Source organism: Nestor notabilis, unplaced genomic scaffold (genome assembly GCF_000696875.1).
Source record: "Nestor notabilis isolate BGI_N333 unplaced genomic scaffold, ASM69687v1 scaffold7106, whole genome shotgun sequence".
Classification (NCBI taxonomy): Eukaryota; Metazoa; Chordata; class Aves; order Psittaciformes; family Psittacidae; genus Nestor; species Nestor notabilis.
The window spans coordinates 145,386-164,683 of NW_009931441.1; the positions used below are offsets into that span (position 1 = coordinate 145,386).

The 19,298-nt window shown below is 38.0% G+C and overlaps 1 protein-coding gene across 1 annotated transcript in view; it reads left to right on the forward strand.

Annotated features, from left to right (window-relative positions):
- The window catches only part of LOC104406800 (RNA-binding motif, single-stranded-interacting protein 3-like), a gene marked incomplete at its 5' end in the record, with an annotated part of 140,101 nt that overhangs the window by 55,548 nt on the left and 65,255 nt on the right, over positions 1-19,298 (forward strand). Inside the window, 2 exon segments of the mRNA XM_010015896.1 lie at positions 7,000-7,106; positions 18,365-18,411. Of these exon segments, the coding sequence (XP_010014198.1) occupies positions 7,000-7,106; positions 18,365-18,411 (154 nt within the window).

Genomic DNA, 19,298 nt, shown 5'->3' on the forward strand with positions numbered 1-19,298 from the left:
AAAAATTTAAAGACCCCACTTTTCATTCAGTGGTTGAGGATTGTCAAGAGGTGTCTTAGCAGTGGACACAAAGGAAGAACCACAGCTGAGATTTTTTCAGCATTATGGCAGGGACTTTCATTAGGGCAGAACTTTGCTGTATCATCAGGTTTGAGGAAGCTGCTTTCCCTGGCAAACCTCACGGGCCTGACTCTGCTCGTGCTCACAGTTACCTCACAATTCAATTTGGCTACATTAGAGTGGCTTTGGGTTCACTGAGATTCTCGTTATAATTTCTGTGTCCTCTGATTCAGGCCTTTTTAAAATAAAGGCAGAATCCAACATTAAAGTGCAGTGTTAATTAGTTATTAGTTAATAAAGTTAATTCATGAACTCCTTAAATCTGTTTTGGATTTGCAGAACAGCACTAGAGTTGTTTGAGAAATGGAGTTTGTTAAAGTAAAAATATGCCAACGCACTGCCGCATTTCAGCTTTGCTATTTTGATTGATTTTATTTAAGTTTCAATACCGTATTGAAGCATCTGCTTCTATATGTTATCTCCATAAAATCATGTAACAGTTTCTCCTTATCAGCAACGTTGGAATGGAGCATTTTAATAGGCCTGAATCAGGCACTCTCAATCTGCTTTCTGTTGAAAATTTAAAAACAGAAATGTTTTTTTAGACAAAAGCAAAATGTAAAAAGGAATGTTTCTGTTTCTCGTAGAAAGGAGACTCTAGTTTCTGATCCACTGACAAAACTTTATGGGGGCTTCTGGAACCATATGATAAAGTATAACTGTTCGGTGTAGTAGCTGGAGTGTTTGCATTGATTGCAACAAGATCTGGACCACACTCCACAGTTGGCATGCTGTTTCTCCAGTGTAAGCGTACAGTTATCTGTTGTACGTGCTCCAAGTAATTTCAGTTTGACAGAATAGAAACACTAACTTTATGCTTGACACACTATTTCTCCTCTGGGATTTATTTTTCTTTTCTAATATATTCCTTCTCTTTAGAAATAATTATTATACAAAAAAGATGAAAGGAATGGTTCTCATTTCTTAAGACAAAGAGGTGAACTAGAGATAATTACTTAAGCTGTAATATCCAAAGTTTTTTTTTTCCTTTCTAGCCGAACAGATGCTTGCTTTCTAATTGTTGCTGTGGGGTACTTTTCTGTTATGTAAGGCTATTTCCCCAATTTCTACAGTTATATTGTGAAAATGGTATGTTGTAGAAACTAAAATGTGATGTTAACCCTTTGTTTGACTTTTATAATCAGCAGTACAAGTCTATGGAATATCACATAGTTAAATTTAAATGTAAACCTACTGGATAAATATGCTGTATGTTCCTTGACCTGTGTAAAAGCACTGGCTCTTGCAAAAAACGCTGAGCAACAAGGAATCATAATAACAGAATGCCTTTCATTATACTTCTATGTATATATGTTAGGGTATGTCCTGTGACATCACATCCAGTATCATGGGCTTCTCAGACAAAATATATTACTCTGTCCTTCAACAAGTCAAGCACTCCGTGTGGGATAGGATGACATGTTTATTTGCTTCATTACTTACAGTTTCTTTACTCTGCTAACACTTTGTCCTTAAATGTCCTTTTGTGTCACGTACCATCTTGTGTAATTCTTTATTTCCCAAGAGCGGAATAGCTATGGTTCTGTTCTCTAATATTCCTTGAAGTTTGAATTTTGTTTATTTGTGACTTTGGAATGAATAAGATTTCGTGACTGAACTTTCCTAGAAGCCAATGGATTCACTAGAGCAGAGAATTGCTCTATTGATGGGGTCCCAAAACTTTACAACAAAATTCATTTTGTAAAGAAACTGTGTGTTGTGTAAAGACCATAGTCCTGCTAGGTACATCCATTTGAGCCCAGGTATAGAATCAGAACTTTAACTTGCTCTGTCCTGCCTTGATTCTAGAGCTTTTGTGTGTCTCATGTCTCCCTCTGAAATACTATATGAGTAACAGGTCTGCTTACAAAGTGGCTTAGATGTTACCATAGGATGAAGTTTTTCTAAAGACTAAAAATGATTGATCTGAGGCAAACAAGGGGGTTGGTTCTGGCATGGATGTTTCAATCACATATTCTATGTAATTTGTACATTAAAATGTTATCAAAATACTTAAAATTGGGAATGGAGTTAAGAAAAGTAGTTATCAAAGCTTGATCAGTTTGGATGCTTGCTGTAATTGTGAACTTAGTTATTGCTCTGCCCCATTTTTTATCATGGAGGAGAATTTGCCAAGGCTGAAAAATAAATTAATCCAAGTTTCTCATAAAAACATACTTTGAAAAAGATTATTGACTATGCACTGACCATTCATTAATATACCAGTGACTTTCTCATCATTTTTCTTCACATTAACCAAATGAAGGTGTTTAAGGACCCACAATGCACTTGTTGCCAGGCTGTCTACTGAAAATGTTATTTTCGTTCTTGTACAAGATGAGAAAAAGAGATTAACTCTTCCTGACATGCTGAAAAATGTTCTATCTTCAAAATTATTCATAGTGAAAGCAGTTAAAATACATAAATAGATTCTTGTTATTGCTTTTTTAAATATGTAATTCTTGCCATTGCTGGACAGATGATGCTATATTACTGAATCGGAAGTTGCGGAGGACAAGCTTTTCTCAGTAACTCTTAAGATAGAAAAAGTTTCAGAGCACCTGAAATAATGAAAAAGATTCACTGAATGCAAGTGACAGCTTTCATCTTCCTTTATGAAGCACATGCTCATGAATATATACATTTTTGCATATGTAGAAGCTCAAGTGTATCTGCCTTCCGATGAATGAGAGAATAAGGAAATTATATATTCAGCACTAGTTAGAATTTTGCTTTTTCTGTTGAACTCACCAATTTAATTGAAGTTGCTTTCCTGAGATGGAACATTTCTAAGAGGCTGCCAGATCTGAGAAGGGGGCACTGTTATCCCCATCTCCTTCCATCTAAAGGTTTTGTCCTATTTTAAACACCAGTGTTGCTTTTGTGATATTAACAGCCTTTTGGCAGTTCAGTGCTGTCTGTCTGCACAGTCTGTCCATCTGAAGTAGTGGAGCATGAGAAGTTGATCTCCTAAGGGAACTTCAACAATATCGACAGGCTTGATTGACACAAAACCAGTCTCTCTCTTTCACCTCCACTGAACTCTTCGAGTAAATTCAGGGCCTGACTGAAGAGAGATAGGGTTTTAGCCATTGACTTCCATGGAAACAGAATTTGAACACTAGCAACTACTGCCCTCTCCTACAGCAGCCCTGAATAACTTGGCAAATGCTGTTTAGAAGCACTATCAATTTGATCCCACTTCCTTCTCAGGACTGAAAGCCAAGTTCAGGGCTATTTATGTCTTATTAACTAGAGGAGGCTTTAGATGGGAACTACAGCAAGCATTTAAATCTTCTTGAAAAATGGGTAATGGCTTAATGAACCTTGTTCAGGTTAAAGCTGTTATTTATTCTTGATATTTATATTTGTTACTGTCAGGTAGAAGTCAAAGAAAGATCAGTGCCTTCTATCTTGAAGAGTTTATCAGGATGGAATAGGCTGAAATTTGTCTCAAGTGAATCAATTCTCCCTTTTCTGACAGGAAAATAGCAACAGTAGATTTTCCAGATAGGCTTCAAAATACCACACATGCTTAAAACTTTGAGGATGTCATGAACCATACAAAAAGATGTGCTTATCTCTTCAAAATATGAACATCTACAGATATCCAAATTGCATTTTCTATTAAGTCAGCAGTATAAAAGGTGAGGGAAGAGGCAGGGACACAAGCATTTATTTTCAGTCAGTGTGTTTATACAGAGGAAAAGGAGAAGAGTGAAAATTCAGTCCATAAATTGAAGAGTGTCTGTATGAAATGGAAGAGAGCAACAACAGAAAAAGTTTAAAATATTCCCTTTTCCCTTCCTCCTCTTCTGAAGTATTTGGGGGTAAAATATCCCACTTCTGCTGCAATCCCTTGAGATTATTCATGTAATGTTGTTATTGCTTGAATAGTTCCTAAATATTTTCCTTTTAAATTGATAACCATAATACCTAATTGCGATGGGGGTTTTTTCTTGCCGAAAGTTCATTTATTATTTTTAAAGCACTTCTGACATTTCATGAAACCATTAAGAAAGAATTCTACTTAGAAATAGTTTTGCTAACATAGTGCACTAGGATATGCTCTTTCCAGTGTCTTCTGTTGTTATGTATGTAATTAGTAAGACTCATGGTGCCAATGTCAAATACTCATGTGCATCTCATCTTGCAAAGCCTAGAGAACCTTTCTTAGAGACGATTTCAAGAGGGCTGAAGTAAACCGGAGATTTGAGGTTTTCTGTGTACTTAGAACAATATGCTTGAACACATAAGACTCTTACACTCTACCATATGTCCCGAAAGAAGAGAGATTATTAAGATTATTAATTTGATTTCTTTATAGTTTGAGGTTGGTTACCATAGTTGTTTCCAGCTGTAAACCATTAAGGCCTTACACCACTTCAGAGATAATTAAGATAATTTTCTGTCCTGCCAGATGTAATACGGTAAATGTCTGTGTTGGTTGTGGGGGGGATTGTGGTGGAAAAAGTAACTAACTAAATAAATGAAAGATACCAAAGCCCAGAATCATCTTATCTAGACTCTTGTCTTCCTGTCAGAACATGCTCTTTCGATCCTTTTACTTTTGTTAATACTGATCGGCACAGATCGACTTTTCTCCCAGGATTCCCCTCAGTTTGCTGTAGAGGAATATAGCCTCCCGTGTAGAAACTTGCCTGTGAAGGTTATGGTACTGTTGTCCTTTTCTATCTTCTCCCCTGCCTCCTGAAAAGTCTGTACAATACTTTTTGCATTTTTTCTAGGTGGTAGTGGTTAAGTTAACAAATAAGAGTTTGTCAGATGGTAATGCTGAATATTGGGAATTTCAGAAATGGCAACAACTTCCTATTTGTGGTTGCCTAATATACAGAGAGGATATGTACTAAACCATACGATTTCCTAGCTTTCTCAACCACATCATAGTACATGGGCTAATACCACATGTGTACATTAGCAGATGATCATGGCATGTGTAAATATCCAATGTGCAGATTGTTTTTACATGCTTCTGATGGTATTGTATGTTGCTTGGTAGTTGTTCAGTGCTTAAAACAAAAAGCTTTTGAAGCTTCAGATGTGATGTTTAATAAGTCTTTCTTTAACGCTGGCTTAGCACCTGCTCCTCCCTCACAGTCACCTCAAAGTGAATTGTAAGTAACCACTCTGAAATCATGCAACATCGCACTGTGGAGTAAAACTGGTGGAAGTGCAGGGCACTCAGCCCTGTAAAATCTCTCCATCTGCAGAAAGAATCTCCACAGCCACCTGGATGCTTTTAAACCTTCATTATTTTAAATTTAAAACGGTTGGCTGAGCATTGCTTCTACCAAAATCTGATACAATAATCGAACTCAGAGGTGGGGAAAGACCACTGGGGTCACACAGTTGAGGTTTCTGCCAATAATGGATTGTTCCCTGCAGTTCAGTTTCTAGTGACCTTGGAAATTACTAGCCTGGTAAAATGGTAATGAAAAAAACAAAGCTGTTAAATCTTCAGAAGTGGCCAAAGTGATGCTGTCCCAATGAGAAATTGTGGTTTTGATGTGAGATTCTCTATATACATCGTTCCTTGGTGGCAGTTTTCAAGTGATCAAAATTTTAATTTACACTTTCTGACCCAATTTGAGCTTGCCGTGAGTAAGAAGTTGGGGGAGATGAGCTTGTTTTAATATTATATGAATTTATCCTTTAACCAAATCATAGCTTTTATTATAAATAAGGAAGTCAGCAACTTGGCTAACGCCCCCTACAGCAACATTTCCTTCATGTCCCTCCACTTTAATTCTTTCAACATTTTTAGCCTCACAGAAATAGAAAATGAGGAAGAAAAAACAGACTTCTTGCTTTTTTTCCATCAAAACACCTGGTTAATTAATTAAAGCCCATACTTGTCATGCCTGGGAACCCAAAAATTACTGAAAAGTTTCAGATACGACACATCATTTTTAGATTTCTTTCAACCAAGCCAATATTGGTTTGCTTCTCTGTTGATGTAGGCAGTAAAGGACAATCCTTTCATGCAATTAATAAAGTGGGTAGAATTTGGCCCCTCTTTTAAGAAGGAAACAGCAAAGACAAGCTCCCACCAGCAAGTTAATTACAGTTTTGGCTGAAAAATATTTGAGGACGCTGTTAAAAGCTAGGTAGATGGAAAAAGATCCCAGGACACAGAGTTCCCTTCCTGTTGTACCCATTTCATGTGGGGCAATTTCTTCACCAGGGGGCCCTGTTGTTGGCTGCCTTTCGGGGTGTGCATCTCTGTGAATATCCTTTCTTCCCAAAGCTTCATGCCCTCTGACTATTGTATTCATACACCAGATCTCAGTTGGAGAGGAAAGGGGTTTTCTGAGCTGCCAACTTGCTTAAAAGAGGAGTTAAGAGGAAAAGAAAGCTAACTGGACTGTGCTTGGCAAATGTCTCTATTTTATTCTGTTTATTCGGATTTTAAGGGATTGGGTCTCGAGAAACACAGAAATAGTGTGAACACTTATTCCTTACACAGATTCTTGCAAAGTTTTTACAATAAAAACAGTAAGCTTCTTTAGCGAAGTAGTGTTTATCCTTGCACTAATGCTGGTCATGAATACGTGTCTAACTTAGCTGGAACTAATGCCTGACTCTACTATTCCACTACAGCAACTTAACATTCTGCGTAGGCTGATTATTTTTTCAACAATATTTGCTAAATTCTTTTAAGGGCTGCCAGTATATATTTTTTGAAGCTTAGTTAATAAGAACAGCTGCCAGTGGAGTCAAGGCTAAAAGAGGCAAAAAATATCTGCAGAAGGCAAGACTTTACTTCAAAAGATCAGTTTTACAAAGCACTACTGTTGCTGGTATAATCACTTTCTTTGGGGGGGATGCTAATACAGACTGGGTTTCTTGTCTTCACAGCCCCCACTGAGCCTTTGCTGTGCAAATTTGCTGATGGAGGGCAAAAGAAGCGCCAGAATCAAAGCAAATATACACAGAATGGAAGGCCGTGGCCCAGAGAAGGAGAGGTAAGTGCCATGCGGCAATTATTTTCCTGGGGTTTGGCAAAAGTCAGCTGCAGACTTGGAGATCTACCTTAGAGGGCTATGAAGAAATCAGATTGCACACATAATACAACAGTTTCACACAGAGAAAGGCATATACGCAGAGGGGAGAGTGGAGTTTATAATAATGTGCGGAGTGTAAAGTTACAGGAAAAGACAATTTCAGAGTTTGGTGTGGAACTGTGTGCAGCCTTGTCCCACCATGAGCACTCTGTCTGCAACCAGACCTGAGCCCAGTATTCTCTCACTGATGTGCCATCAGCACCTGTGGTGTAACTTTTATAAACCCCAAATCAATTTACACTTAAGCAACTCAATAATGTTATTTCCTCCGTATACTTCCTGGTGACAGAACATCATTGGGGAGTAGGTGAGTTGTTACAAGAGGGAGGAATGTAGTTGCACATCCAAATATATGGTCCGCATAAAAGTTTTCCAAAAGCTTATCTCAGCTGGACTCTTCATTCTGCCCAAGACAAAACAGTTTACAGTAACCCCAGCCCCATCATGTGTACAAAGTTAAAAAAAGAAATCTAATGGTTGCTTTCTGCTCTGCTGCAAATAGTTCTGTTACTGGAGTTTCCTTTCTGTGTACTTGTACATGAAATGACTCCAAATGTGGATGAAATAAGAAAGGAATTTATTTGACTCTTCAAGAGTCTGTTTACTCTTCTTGAATGTTATTATAGGATAAAGACACTTGAATAAATGAGGTAGATCTGGCCATAGTACCTTCTTATGCATGATCACAGCTATGAATGCTGAAGGACTTACAAGTATTTCTATCTTAAATACCTATTCATTGGGTTTATGATTTATTTTCCTTTCAAGAAAAATAAATGTTGCTCAGTTGTGATGCACTAGAATACAAGTTGGTGTTTTGTGTTTTGGTTTGGTTTTAATTCTTTTGGGGGTATTTTTTGTGGGTTTTGCTGCATTTACTTCAATTTTACAAAGCAAATAAACAAGAAAACTATTTGGTATTTTTAAGTTATGTGTTTCTAGAGGGTTTCTGCTTTTTAGGGCCAGTGTTGTTGTTTATCTTCATGTAGACTGATATTAGGAAAAATTTCTTCACAGAGAGGGTGATCAGCATTGCAACAGGCTGCCCAGGGCAGTGGTGGAGTCACCATCCTTGGAATTGTTCAAAAACTGTGTAGATGAGGCCCTTAATGACATGGTTTAGTGGTGGACTTGGCAGTCCTGGGGTAAAGGTTGGGCTTGATGATCTTAAAGGTTTTTTCCAACCTAGCTGATTTTATGATTCTATGACTTTTTTGTAACTACTTGATTTTGCTAGCTGATACCTTTTGAACCATTACCTTATGACATCTATACTCTAGCATGATTGGCGAGCACCTTAAACAGAAAGGCCTCTTGAAAGTGTAGACATTTCTCCCTCCAGCAAGGTGGTTATTGTACACTGTTCCAACAACAATGCTCCAAAATATTTTTAGCTTTGTGGGCTGAAAGTGCCAGTGTGACAGCCACATTTACCACAGGACATTGCAGAAGACTCCAAAGGTTCTTTGCAGGCTCTCATGTTTTGAGACATCTCAAAAAATTGAGATGTTTTCTTAGGAGTCATTATGGTTTATCATGTTATATATCTACTGAGGAGTAAGTGCCTAGGAAGTACTTCAAGTGGTAGACTCAGGTCATTGCATACAGACCTTGAAGAACAAAGGTCTATATATAGGAGACAATAATAAACCCTCAATAAGGTCAATTATCCATATTTTAAAGACCTCTAAATCCTCGTTTAAATAGTAAACACCATCATAGCTATTATCTCCTCTGTTCTATGCTTCCTTCAGTTCAAATCAATAAACAAGAGAATATAAAGTTAAAGCCAGCAAGCCACGATTATGCCTGTGGCCTCAGGCCATCAGCTTATTACATCATATATAGTTCATTTGCTGCTAGTGTAGTGGCTCATATAAAGCACAGTGATACCGCTGTGATCTATAGGCAGGGAGTGGTTGGTGTGTTTATAGTATCAACATTTAAAAACTAGGTTTTAGTGGTGGTGTTTGCACTCAACTACAGAGCTGTTGGCATGGTATAAGCTACAAATGTGGAAAGGTTGTAAAGGTACAAACTCAGAAATATTTCAGGCTAGGAATGCTCTGTTATCTTAGATTTTCTGTTTATTAACGTCTGGTTAATACCTTGCTCCACATTGGATATTTACTACTCAAAGCATCAAAGACAAGAATGCATGTTCTCTTTTAGAGGCACTCATTTATTGAATTTCTTCCCCATCATTTTTAATTTTCTTATTTCCAATGTAAAATCCTTCTATGTAATTACTCTTGTATTTTATATGCAATAGGTTTTTTATCTTTGTCTTTTAATGATCTTACTCTAAGCTTAATGTACCATTCAGTTGTTCTCTGTGTAGCAGCACTTGGGTAACCTTCCTATAATTACTCCTGTTGACTTTAATCTCTTTAAAAAAGGACAGGCAGTGAGTAGTGAGAAATAACTGATACATGACAAGTGTCATAGTTCTGATTACAAATGGGATCTGGAAATATTCCATGCACCTCTGCTTTTTCATGTTTTCTTTCCTAAAGAAAAGCATTGAAATAGTGTCCAAGAGATTGCTCCCTCAGTATTTCCACCCTGGCCAAATTCTGTGGTATCTGGACCAAGATGTATGTTGGCTGTTGTTCAGATAAACCTTTGCATTCTTGAATACTTCCGTGAAGGACATTTCTAAAACTTCTGAGGTTTAACCAGCATTAACACTGAGCATGCGAGAGGATTATTGCTCAGACGGATGGATTGCAGAAAAAAGCAAGAGCAGTTCTGGCACTGGCCTCAAACTTCAGCATGCGATGTAGAGACAGACAGTTGTGCCCAGTACTCTGCTCTAGGGGGGGAAACAGCAGGAGATTTAGCAGGGAGCAGGTTTGCTTTGGTGTTACCTCTCTGGCCACGCTCGTCTCAGAGATTTTGCTCTCTTTTATGGAGAGCTTCTGGGGAATTTTATAAGGGAGAATTACTTTTTTTATATAAAGTTTTCAGGCCATACTGCAGAATGTAATAGAAAATCTTATTCCTAGCATATATTTTTGTAGATTGCTTGTCATAACCATGTAGGAATACTTTAGTTACCTGTTAAATAGGCTTATCTTTTAAAGTCAAGTCTTGAGGAAAAATTTCTTTAGAGCTTTTTGGGGTTTTTTTTTTGGTACTTGGTTACTTGGCCTGTTGAAACCAGGGAAGAATGCCTGACCTTGGATAGCACTTTCTAGTCCTTACACTTCCACTCTTGTTTGAAGCCTCAGGAAGTGCTCAGCAGATTTACTGGGGATTTGTGATGGCTGACCAGTTCTGGACTAAGGAGCTGGGAGCTTAGATTATTGATGGCTTTGTAAAAGGCTGTCAAATTAGGCATCTAACACACAGGTGCAAGAAATATACAGAGAAACCTGCAAATGTTGCAGTGAAATTCTGACCCAATAACTGACATAATTTCTGCACAAAAGTAAATTATTTTTTTTCAGGCTAGTTTTTCCTGAGCCACAGTGATTTATTTCAGCAATATCTTTGGAAACTTTTCCTGACCAGATCATGTTGAGATGGTGATAGAGCATAATCATATTCAAATTCTGCCGGTAAAATATTTGATTTAATTTACCTCTAAATTGCAGTTGACAGGTCTAGAGTAGGGTGACATATCTCCAAAAAATATTCATTAGTTGAAAATGCATCTGGGGAATCAAGAGTAGTTACAAATTGAGATCGGATTAGATTAAAACCTGCAACTTAAATTTTACAACGTAATTTTTTTTTTTTGCAGATTTACTGAAACTTTGTTTTGGTTATTCTGAGATAAAATCTTTTGATATGTGTATTTAAGATTCATCTGGTAGAAAGGGAGAAACTTTTGATACTTCATTTGCAAGTTTCTATAAAATTTAGAGTATTTAAATACTTGCATTGCTTTTCTCACAAGAGAATACCATCATTACAGTATTGGTTCATATATCACAACAGCGAATGCACCACTGAATGTGACCCCTTGTCATTCGATTTGGTCTGATGTCTATAATGACATTTAATAATTGCCACCAATAGTTCTTCTATGGATTGCTTTCTTGCTTCTGAAATCTGGGTTACATTTTTGTTTCCTACTCTCCACTTTCCCCCTTTGTTTTCTTTCAAGATGAGTTAGTGAAATGTCTAAAGAATTAAACATAGTTTTAATTTTTCCTTAAAAAAAAAGTTTCGGAATGTTGCTTTTGTTAACAGTTTCTTTTTTAATCTGCTGTTCATTATGATTTTGTCTAATGCAAACTAATTTAGAGAGAAAAACATACAGTAAGTAATATGAGAGACTTCCTGATTTTTTTGTGAAGTCAGTACCAGTGAAGGGCTGAAGCAGTTGATGCTGGTGCCAGTTGTCCCTTCTTTACCAGCAGCAGGCATATAGAAATGATTAGTAGATCTCTGCCAGGCCCATTTATAACTTAGACATAGATTTCTATTTGTACTTTCAAGGAGATAGGTACTACTTAGTTGTGTTCCATAAGCCTCAGTGTTTAGGGCTGATGTATTTTACACCTAGAAAAATGATTTTTTCTTCTCTGTAGGAGACAATTTCCAGGCCTGTCCAGATATGCAGTAGTATCCAGATATGCATTATACCCAGATACCCAATAGTACCCTCATATGCAAACCATGCATGTTTACAATACTAGTATGCAAGTTAGCCGTTGGTCAGTATTTTGCATGCTCATTTTCAGCCTAACCTTAGTTTAGCAGGGAGGAGTTGAACCTGAAGAGAAGCTTACACAGAGGGAGAAAGTAGAAGGGCTAAAAGGTAACTGACAAATATATGAAAAGATACAGAGCAATGAGTTTAAAATTCTTCATGTCACAAGATGCTTTCATTGTAGGCAACGCTTTGAAAATGTGCCTAAAAGGCACAAATACCAAAGACCAGTTTAAATTGTTAGATTTTGAGATCAGAAAGCACATAGAAATATTTTAAAATAATGACCTATATAAAATCACTGTCCCCAAAATCAGGATTTTAAAATGGACCGTGTTTACTACTAATAAGGGCCATTCTTTGTTTAAAGTAGAATCAGGACTGCACGTGCTTTCTGAGATTAGTTGTCTTAGTTTTCATTTTGGCTTTGGATTTCATTCTGTGGTGAAAAATGTCTTGCCATTTGCCCCAGAGATTTTCTTGCAGTAGAGTTTTCCTCCAAATTCTGCTGCCATGACAGTGTTTTCTTATTCAGAATAAACAGATGTTGGAGACAGGGGAAAAGGACATACCTTTTTCTGCACTCTTCTGTATCCCTGACAGATATTTGATGGTCTGACACTTTCAGTAGTGCTACAAGCCATTCCCAGTGCTACAAGTCTTCCCAGCTCACTGTAGCACACGCATCTAGTGTGCAGTTAAATCCACAGCTGATTTAACATTGGATCAGACTGAGGGCAAAATGGGTGTGCCAGATCCCCAAAAGCAGATGGTTCGTAGATCTGAAGATGACAAGGTTAAACTTATGAGTTGGCTGTGGAAACAGAATAACTATATTGTATTATATACGTCTCTCTCTTTTCTGTAACTTTTGTCAGCTTCAGCACTTATGTTTAAACTTATCAGATAAGTTGAAGTGGGAGCAAAGTGACTCAATCCCCAAACCAGAAGGTGTGTAGATCAGACTTCTGGTCCAATTCTGTAGGACAAAAAGGGTTTCTTGTCATTCTCTTGGGTATCTAAACTTCCCATTGTGTTTATCAGCTCAACCTCTGACCTTCTGAGGTTCATGAATCTCTTCCCAAGTTTGACCTCAATATTATATATTCTCATCTCCACGACCACTTTTTTCCCAGAAATTGGGATCTGCTTAAGGAGCACATATCACTGGGAAATGCTTCATTTCTTTCATATGCTTATATATATATATAAGAGGTGTCACATTTGTAATCCAAATTTCTCACTCAAAAGAAAATGTGGGATTTTTTTCAGAACTAAATTCAGAAATATTGCTAATAATGTGGAATATTTCTAGCAGAACTGTTTAAATAATCAAAGAAAGGAACTCTGCCACGTTAACTTTGCTGTGGCTGAGCTTTTTCTATTAAATCAATATTTTAAATTAGTCTCATTTGGATTGTTGGTCTTCCTCTGTCTCTCTCTTCCTTCTTTAAAGTGTTTCAGTCAAAGTATCTGCAGTCAGAGCAGAAGGGATCCTTATGCTGTGATGTCTGGCAGATGTTAGCAGTGGCAACAAACAAGTACAGGAATTTCATTGTTGAAATTTCAATTGATTCCACTGTAGTAGCCAAGAACACACCCATTCTCCTGGGATGGCAGCCCTCCAGTGGGAAAGGATGAGGGTATGAATCAGAGGAGATGGGGAAGAGGGACTTATCTTCTGGTATAACTCCCACATAATGATATGTTGGTGAAGCTGTTCATGAAAGCTGCTGCCCAGCAACATAGAAGATATCATGCAACCTAAAATTTGGTCATTTATAGCTATGTGTTTGCTGGAAGCCAGATACTGGGTTCTTGTGAGAGCTTGCAGAGGTTCAGAAGAGAAGCAATAAACCCACCTTATTTCACATTATATTGAAGATGTGATCATTTTTTCAATAATCGCTTCGCAACTTAATAATTTCTTTGAGAGATTTACAAATCCAATTTACATAAGCAATGCAAATGAGATCGTCTAAGTCTCTTTAATGAGGCAAATGTGCTCATTTATGTTCAATTCATAACAAAGAGATGGGGAAAAAACAGAAACAAAACACCTTATCTTTGCCTATGGAAAATTTTTTGCAGTGAAATGTTAAGCAAAGGCCTTCAAACTTCCTGGGAGAACCCTTGCCTTACAGAGGTTTTCTGTTATTTGCTGCACTCTATTGAAGGAAAGAGCTTAAATGTAAAGAAAGTTTCAGACTGGGTCTCTTGTTTTTAGAATCTCTTTGTTCATTGATGTCATTAAATAGAAAAATGCAGCAACAAAATGGCTTAATTCCATTGTCTGGAGTTCAGATGCTTTGGTAAAAATGAGTGATAAGTAAACATGTGGTTTAAATAGTCTTTTTTAAAAATCAATATTTTAAATGAGCTGGTTTTATTTCTGTGTCAAGTGACTTTCTGAACAGACTGGTCAAGTAATCATTGAGAATGGTCTTAATTATTATGTGTGGGACTGATAACAGATATTAATTTTTTTATTATTACTTTCAGGGATTGCATGTTGAAATGTTGAGGTGCAGGAGCTCATTCAGTGTCTGAGTGTATGTCCATTATCTGGCTGAGCGGCATAAAAATTCTGTGGTGCAGTTGTTTCTTCATAGAAGATTTATTTGACAAATATTTTCCTAGAGCAGTGTTCCATCATCAGTGCCACTCTCTGAGGTGGCTTTTTATCAGGAAGTGTCACTATTAGAAGAAGGAATAAGACCGTGTCCTTCCACCGAAACATGTGCAAAACAGTAGATGAAAAGACCTGGAAGAAAATACTCTTCAGCATAACTGCTGTAGAGGCATCACCCAGTGCCTCAGTATAGTTAATACTGTATTAAGCACAGTGACAGCTACATTCTGTTCTGGTTTTGACAGAATAAGATGTATCTCTATCATGTGGAAAATTGAGGCCAATACTAATATTTTTTATTTGGTATTTTTGGAATTCTTGTTTGTGCGCTATGGAGAAAAGTGCAGACGATTTTCCAGTAAGTTGTTATTGCTCATCAGTTTTTATTCCTGATGAATAAGGATGCTTCAGACCATAAATCTTTCACTGGTCCAGGCTAACTGTTGCCTCTCCTGGGCTTCCAGCCAGCTTAATTTTGTAGGGAGGAATTACACAACTTGATGAGAAAGAAGTAAAAAGTCCTCTGTTAGCAGCTATTTGAAATAGCAGCTGTTTAAGGCTATTCAGCAATGGGGGGATATTAGCAATATTACTGGGCAAACTGTAGGTAGTGTGCCATATGCATGTATTGCCACACACTGTGTCATATTTGTCTGATGTGAAACTTTCATTTACAGGCAAATGTGGTAGCGATATTTATAGCTGTCACTGCTGAAGTTCTTGAACAGATTCTGGTAATCTGTCATCTTGCAATATGGATATGGAGCATGGATAAGATCATGAGTGCCTAGACTTTCATATTTTGTACTTGCCAAACCCACAGTGGTGTCCCTTATTCCTAGTACCAATACTTTGTAATGGACACGATGCTAATATATGTGCTCCTGCCCATGGCAGGGGGTCGGAACTAGATGATCTCAAGGTCCTTTCCAACCCAAACCATTCTATGATTCTATACATATCATGGAGTATGTGCAGGTTATCTGCATGCACCCACATGCAGGTCTAGGGCATGAGGGCAGGCTGAAGGTCTGTGCATGACCATGTGCTCAAATATCCATGAGACAAGTAATTGAAAGTGGCATAAACATGTGTTTGCAGGTCTCAAGTGCACACTGAGCATTGTTAGAGCTGCAGGAAAGAGCTACTGTAATTTATCTTTTCTGCACCCTCATTCTTACTATGACTCTTTCTCTAAAATATATTGCAGACAAAAATTTTTTTTATGATATTAAAGTTTTATTGGCTCTTGTGCTGGTTTTGGCTGGGGTAGAGTTAATTTTCTTGCTAGTAGCTGGTGCCGTGCTGTATTTCAGCTTTAGTCTTAGAATAGTGCTGATAACACACCGATGCTTTAGTTGTTGCTCAGTAGTGCTTACCCTGGTCAAGGACTTTTCAGTCTTTCATGCTCTTGCCAGTGAGAAGGGGCACAAAAAGCCAGGAGGGAGCAGAGACAGGACACCTGATCCAAACTGGCCAAAGGGGTATTCCATACCACAGCACATCATGCCCAGTACATAAACTGGGGGAGCTACCTGGGAGGGACCAATCACTGCTTGGGTCAGGCTGGGTACTGGTCGGTGGGTGATGGGCAATTGCGTTGTGCATCACTTGTGTTTATTGGTTTTTAATTCCCCTTGCCCTTTTAGTTTTATATTCTCTCTCCTTGTTATTTCTCTTATCATTATCATTAGCAGCAGTGGTATTATACTGTACTTTAGTTATTATTATACCCTTCTTAACCCATGGGGTTTACATTCTTTTGATTCTTCTTCCATCCCGCCTGTGGCAGTGAGTGAGTAAGTTGGCTGTGTGGTACTGAATTACTGGCTGGGTTTAAACCATGACAGCTCTTGTTTGGGATGAACTGTATACATTTCCATTAGTAATTAATGCAACCTTATCAAAAATATAATATGCTGGGAATATATAAGACATAACAATTATAAAAACAAGTTGATCATCCCTTGTGATTTTCTAAGCTACTTTATTTTTACATCAAAATTAGCAGTGGTTGGAGTCACGCCAAATTTGACTCTTTGACATTTTAAACTTCCAGAAATAGTAATTTTTATTTTTCTTTGTATGAAATTAATGGACTTTAAAAAAATAGCCATCTGTTCATGGCCTTAGTCTCACAAATTATCCTTTGCTTGAGAGATAGTATGTATTTTATTAAAACAATGTCATTTTCAATAAGCAAAGCACTTGCCCTAGCATCTGCTTAAAAGAATGAGAAAAATATACAAATATAATAACGACATGAACTTTTTTTTTTGTTACATAAGGAAATTACTTTTGGCCTCTGGAATCTTGGACCATCTCCTCTTAGACCAGTGTGCAGCTGCCGGGCTAACCTGGCTCTTTTAGGAATGCTGCCTGTTCTCTGCCGGTTCATCAACAGAGCATTTACCCTGGCTGCTCACCTGCCTGCATGGGAGCTGGCCAAGCCCAAACGCTTCCTGACCTGTCCGAGTAGCCGTCTGGAAGGGGGCAGATGCTGTTATTTAAAAGTACTTTGGTAGATGGGTCCAGGGGCATTAAGAACTCCCACCAGGAGCACAGGCTCTGCTGCGTGGTTGGTAAAGCACCTGTCCTTGAAGCAAATGCAGCTGTCTCCTGTCTCAGGCAATGAGCATATGGTCTATATGTCAAGAGGAGAGAGCTACAGTACCTTGGGGTGGGATGGTGCTGTGGCCATTTTTCAGCTGCTCCCAAAGGGAGAGCAGAATCTTGAATAACAGTGGTCCTCTCCTCTGCTTCTAGCCCTACACAGAAAGAGATGTCTTCCCATCTCCTGGTAGTGTAACATTGTCAAGTATTTCACAAAGGGAGGGGATAGTGGAAGGAAGACAAAAAGTCAAAGCAAATGCAGTGTGTGGGAGACACATTGTCACTTCCATGTCTTTAAATGCTGGGGAAAAAGCTAGTCCTTCCTACATGACCCTGACTGCTGTCTTAAAGCACAAGGTAGAGCGGGAAAAGCAGTCTCTGGCTTGCTCTCTCCCTGCCTTTCCTGCAGTACGTGTGGATGTCTGCTAATGGTGGTGGTGGTGACGGTTGTTAACTGGATGCTGCCAAATCCTTTTGCACAGGTCACCATCTGCTTGGTGGTGAGCAGCAGCTGAAAGGCTCTGCGTAGCCCATTAACAAATTCTTTCGCTGTCCAGACATCTGAAGTATTTTAAAAGCCTTGTTTAAAAACTCAAGGACTTTTTATTTTCTTTCTTCTTTTTTTTCTTTCTTCTTTTTTTCTTTCTTCCTTCTTTTTTTCTGTTTTTGGTTGGTCTTTTCTGCTTCACAGCCCACATTTTGTTTCTTGTCTTGTGGTACTGAACTAACTGTAAGTACAAGTGACAGCCTAGGGAAATGGTAGATTGGGGTCATGCAGAGTGTTACTTTTGTAGGAAAGATGAGACTCCTTCCCTGAGACGCTCTTGTGAAGCTGGCTTTAGAATATTTACTAACTACCTGTCTCACAGGCAACAGAAGGATTTGGCCCTGTCTTGTTACAGTGAGCAATTGGATGTAAATGCCTTGATCTCAGTGGAGTTTTTAACTGATACTGGTGCAACCAAACCACCAGTTGCCCTAAATGTTACGGAGAGATGACAACCGGCATACTGAACAGATCTATTTCTCAGGGATCTCACAGGCAGGGGACATAGCCAATCTGTCTGTGCTGCTTTGGGCCATCTGAGCTTCCCTGGAGAATTTAGATTTTCCATCTAAGTTACAGTCAACTTTTATTCATATTGGCTTAGAAAATGTTTAATGGGTTTGGTTTTTTTTGTTTTGGGTTGTTTTTTTCTTTTCCCCTGCAGTAATAGTAAAAATCTGTTTTTCTTCCCTAACTATGTGCAGGCTGGCATGGCTTTGACTTATGATCCAACAGCTGCTATACAGAATGGGTAAGGAATGCATGTTTTCTTACGCCTTTATAAAAATGATTTTGAATGCCATCTTCTGTTTTCTCTTTCTGTGGTGAAACTTATTCAGAAATTAATTCACTCAGTCATATTTTGTCTGAAGCATGTAATGCTATATTGTCAAGTTCTTCTTTTAGTTTCCCTTTTGTTTTTATGCCCTCTTGTTTGTAATATCCATTTGAATGGGAAGTTGTTTTTCCTAATAGTTTCCATCTCTATTTGGCAAATGCTAGTGGATGTTTTTTTTAAATCTGTCTCTGTCATGAAGTGGAAACCAGTAAAGTTTCCCTTTACTGACTTCACTTTTGTTAAAATAATCATTGAAGATTCCAGCATATTTTGGATAATAGAACTGTTACTTCATCTGGGGTTCTCTCTACAGGCTGGCTGGCTTCCATGGCATTGTCTGAATAGAAATGCCAAACAGGGAGAAAGCCTTAAATTATTGCCTAAGCAGGTGGGATTTAGGGGTGAAATTCTGAGCAAGACTCTTCATTTCTCAATTACTGTTTGCCAACACAAAGAATTGCAAATCTTTTCAAATTTAGCAGAGATGTTACATCATCGTATAATTTACCTGAATGATTATATTTCTGATTATTTCATGAGCTAGAAAAACAGAACCTTGAAATCTAGCTATCCTTCAGAGAGGTTGACAACAATTTGAAGAGAATCAGGAGGTTCAGCCCTTGACTCTTGGACAGTTAGTCTTTGATCAGAGAGATGTTTGATATGATTATCAAATTCCATGCGTACTCCTGTCTGTGTTCTCCAGCTGAAGGGAGGAATGTATTGAAATAGACAAGAATGGGTTTATTTGTTAAATATTTGTTAGAGCACTGCTAGTCAAAGCATTTGTGAAAAAAAAA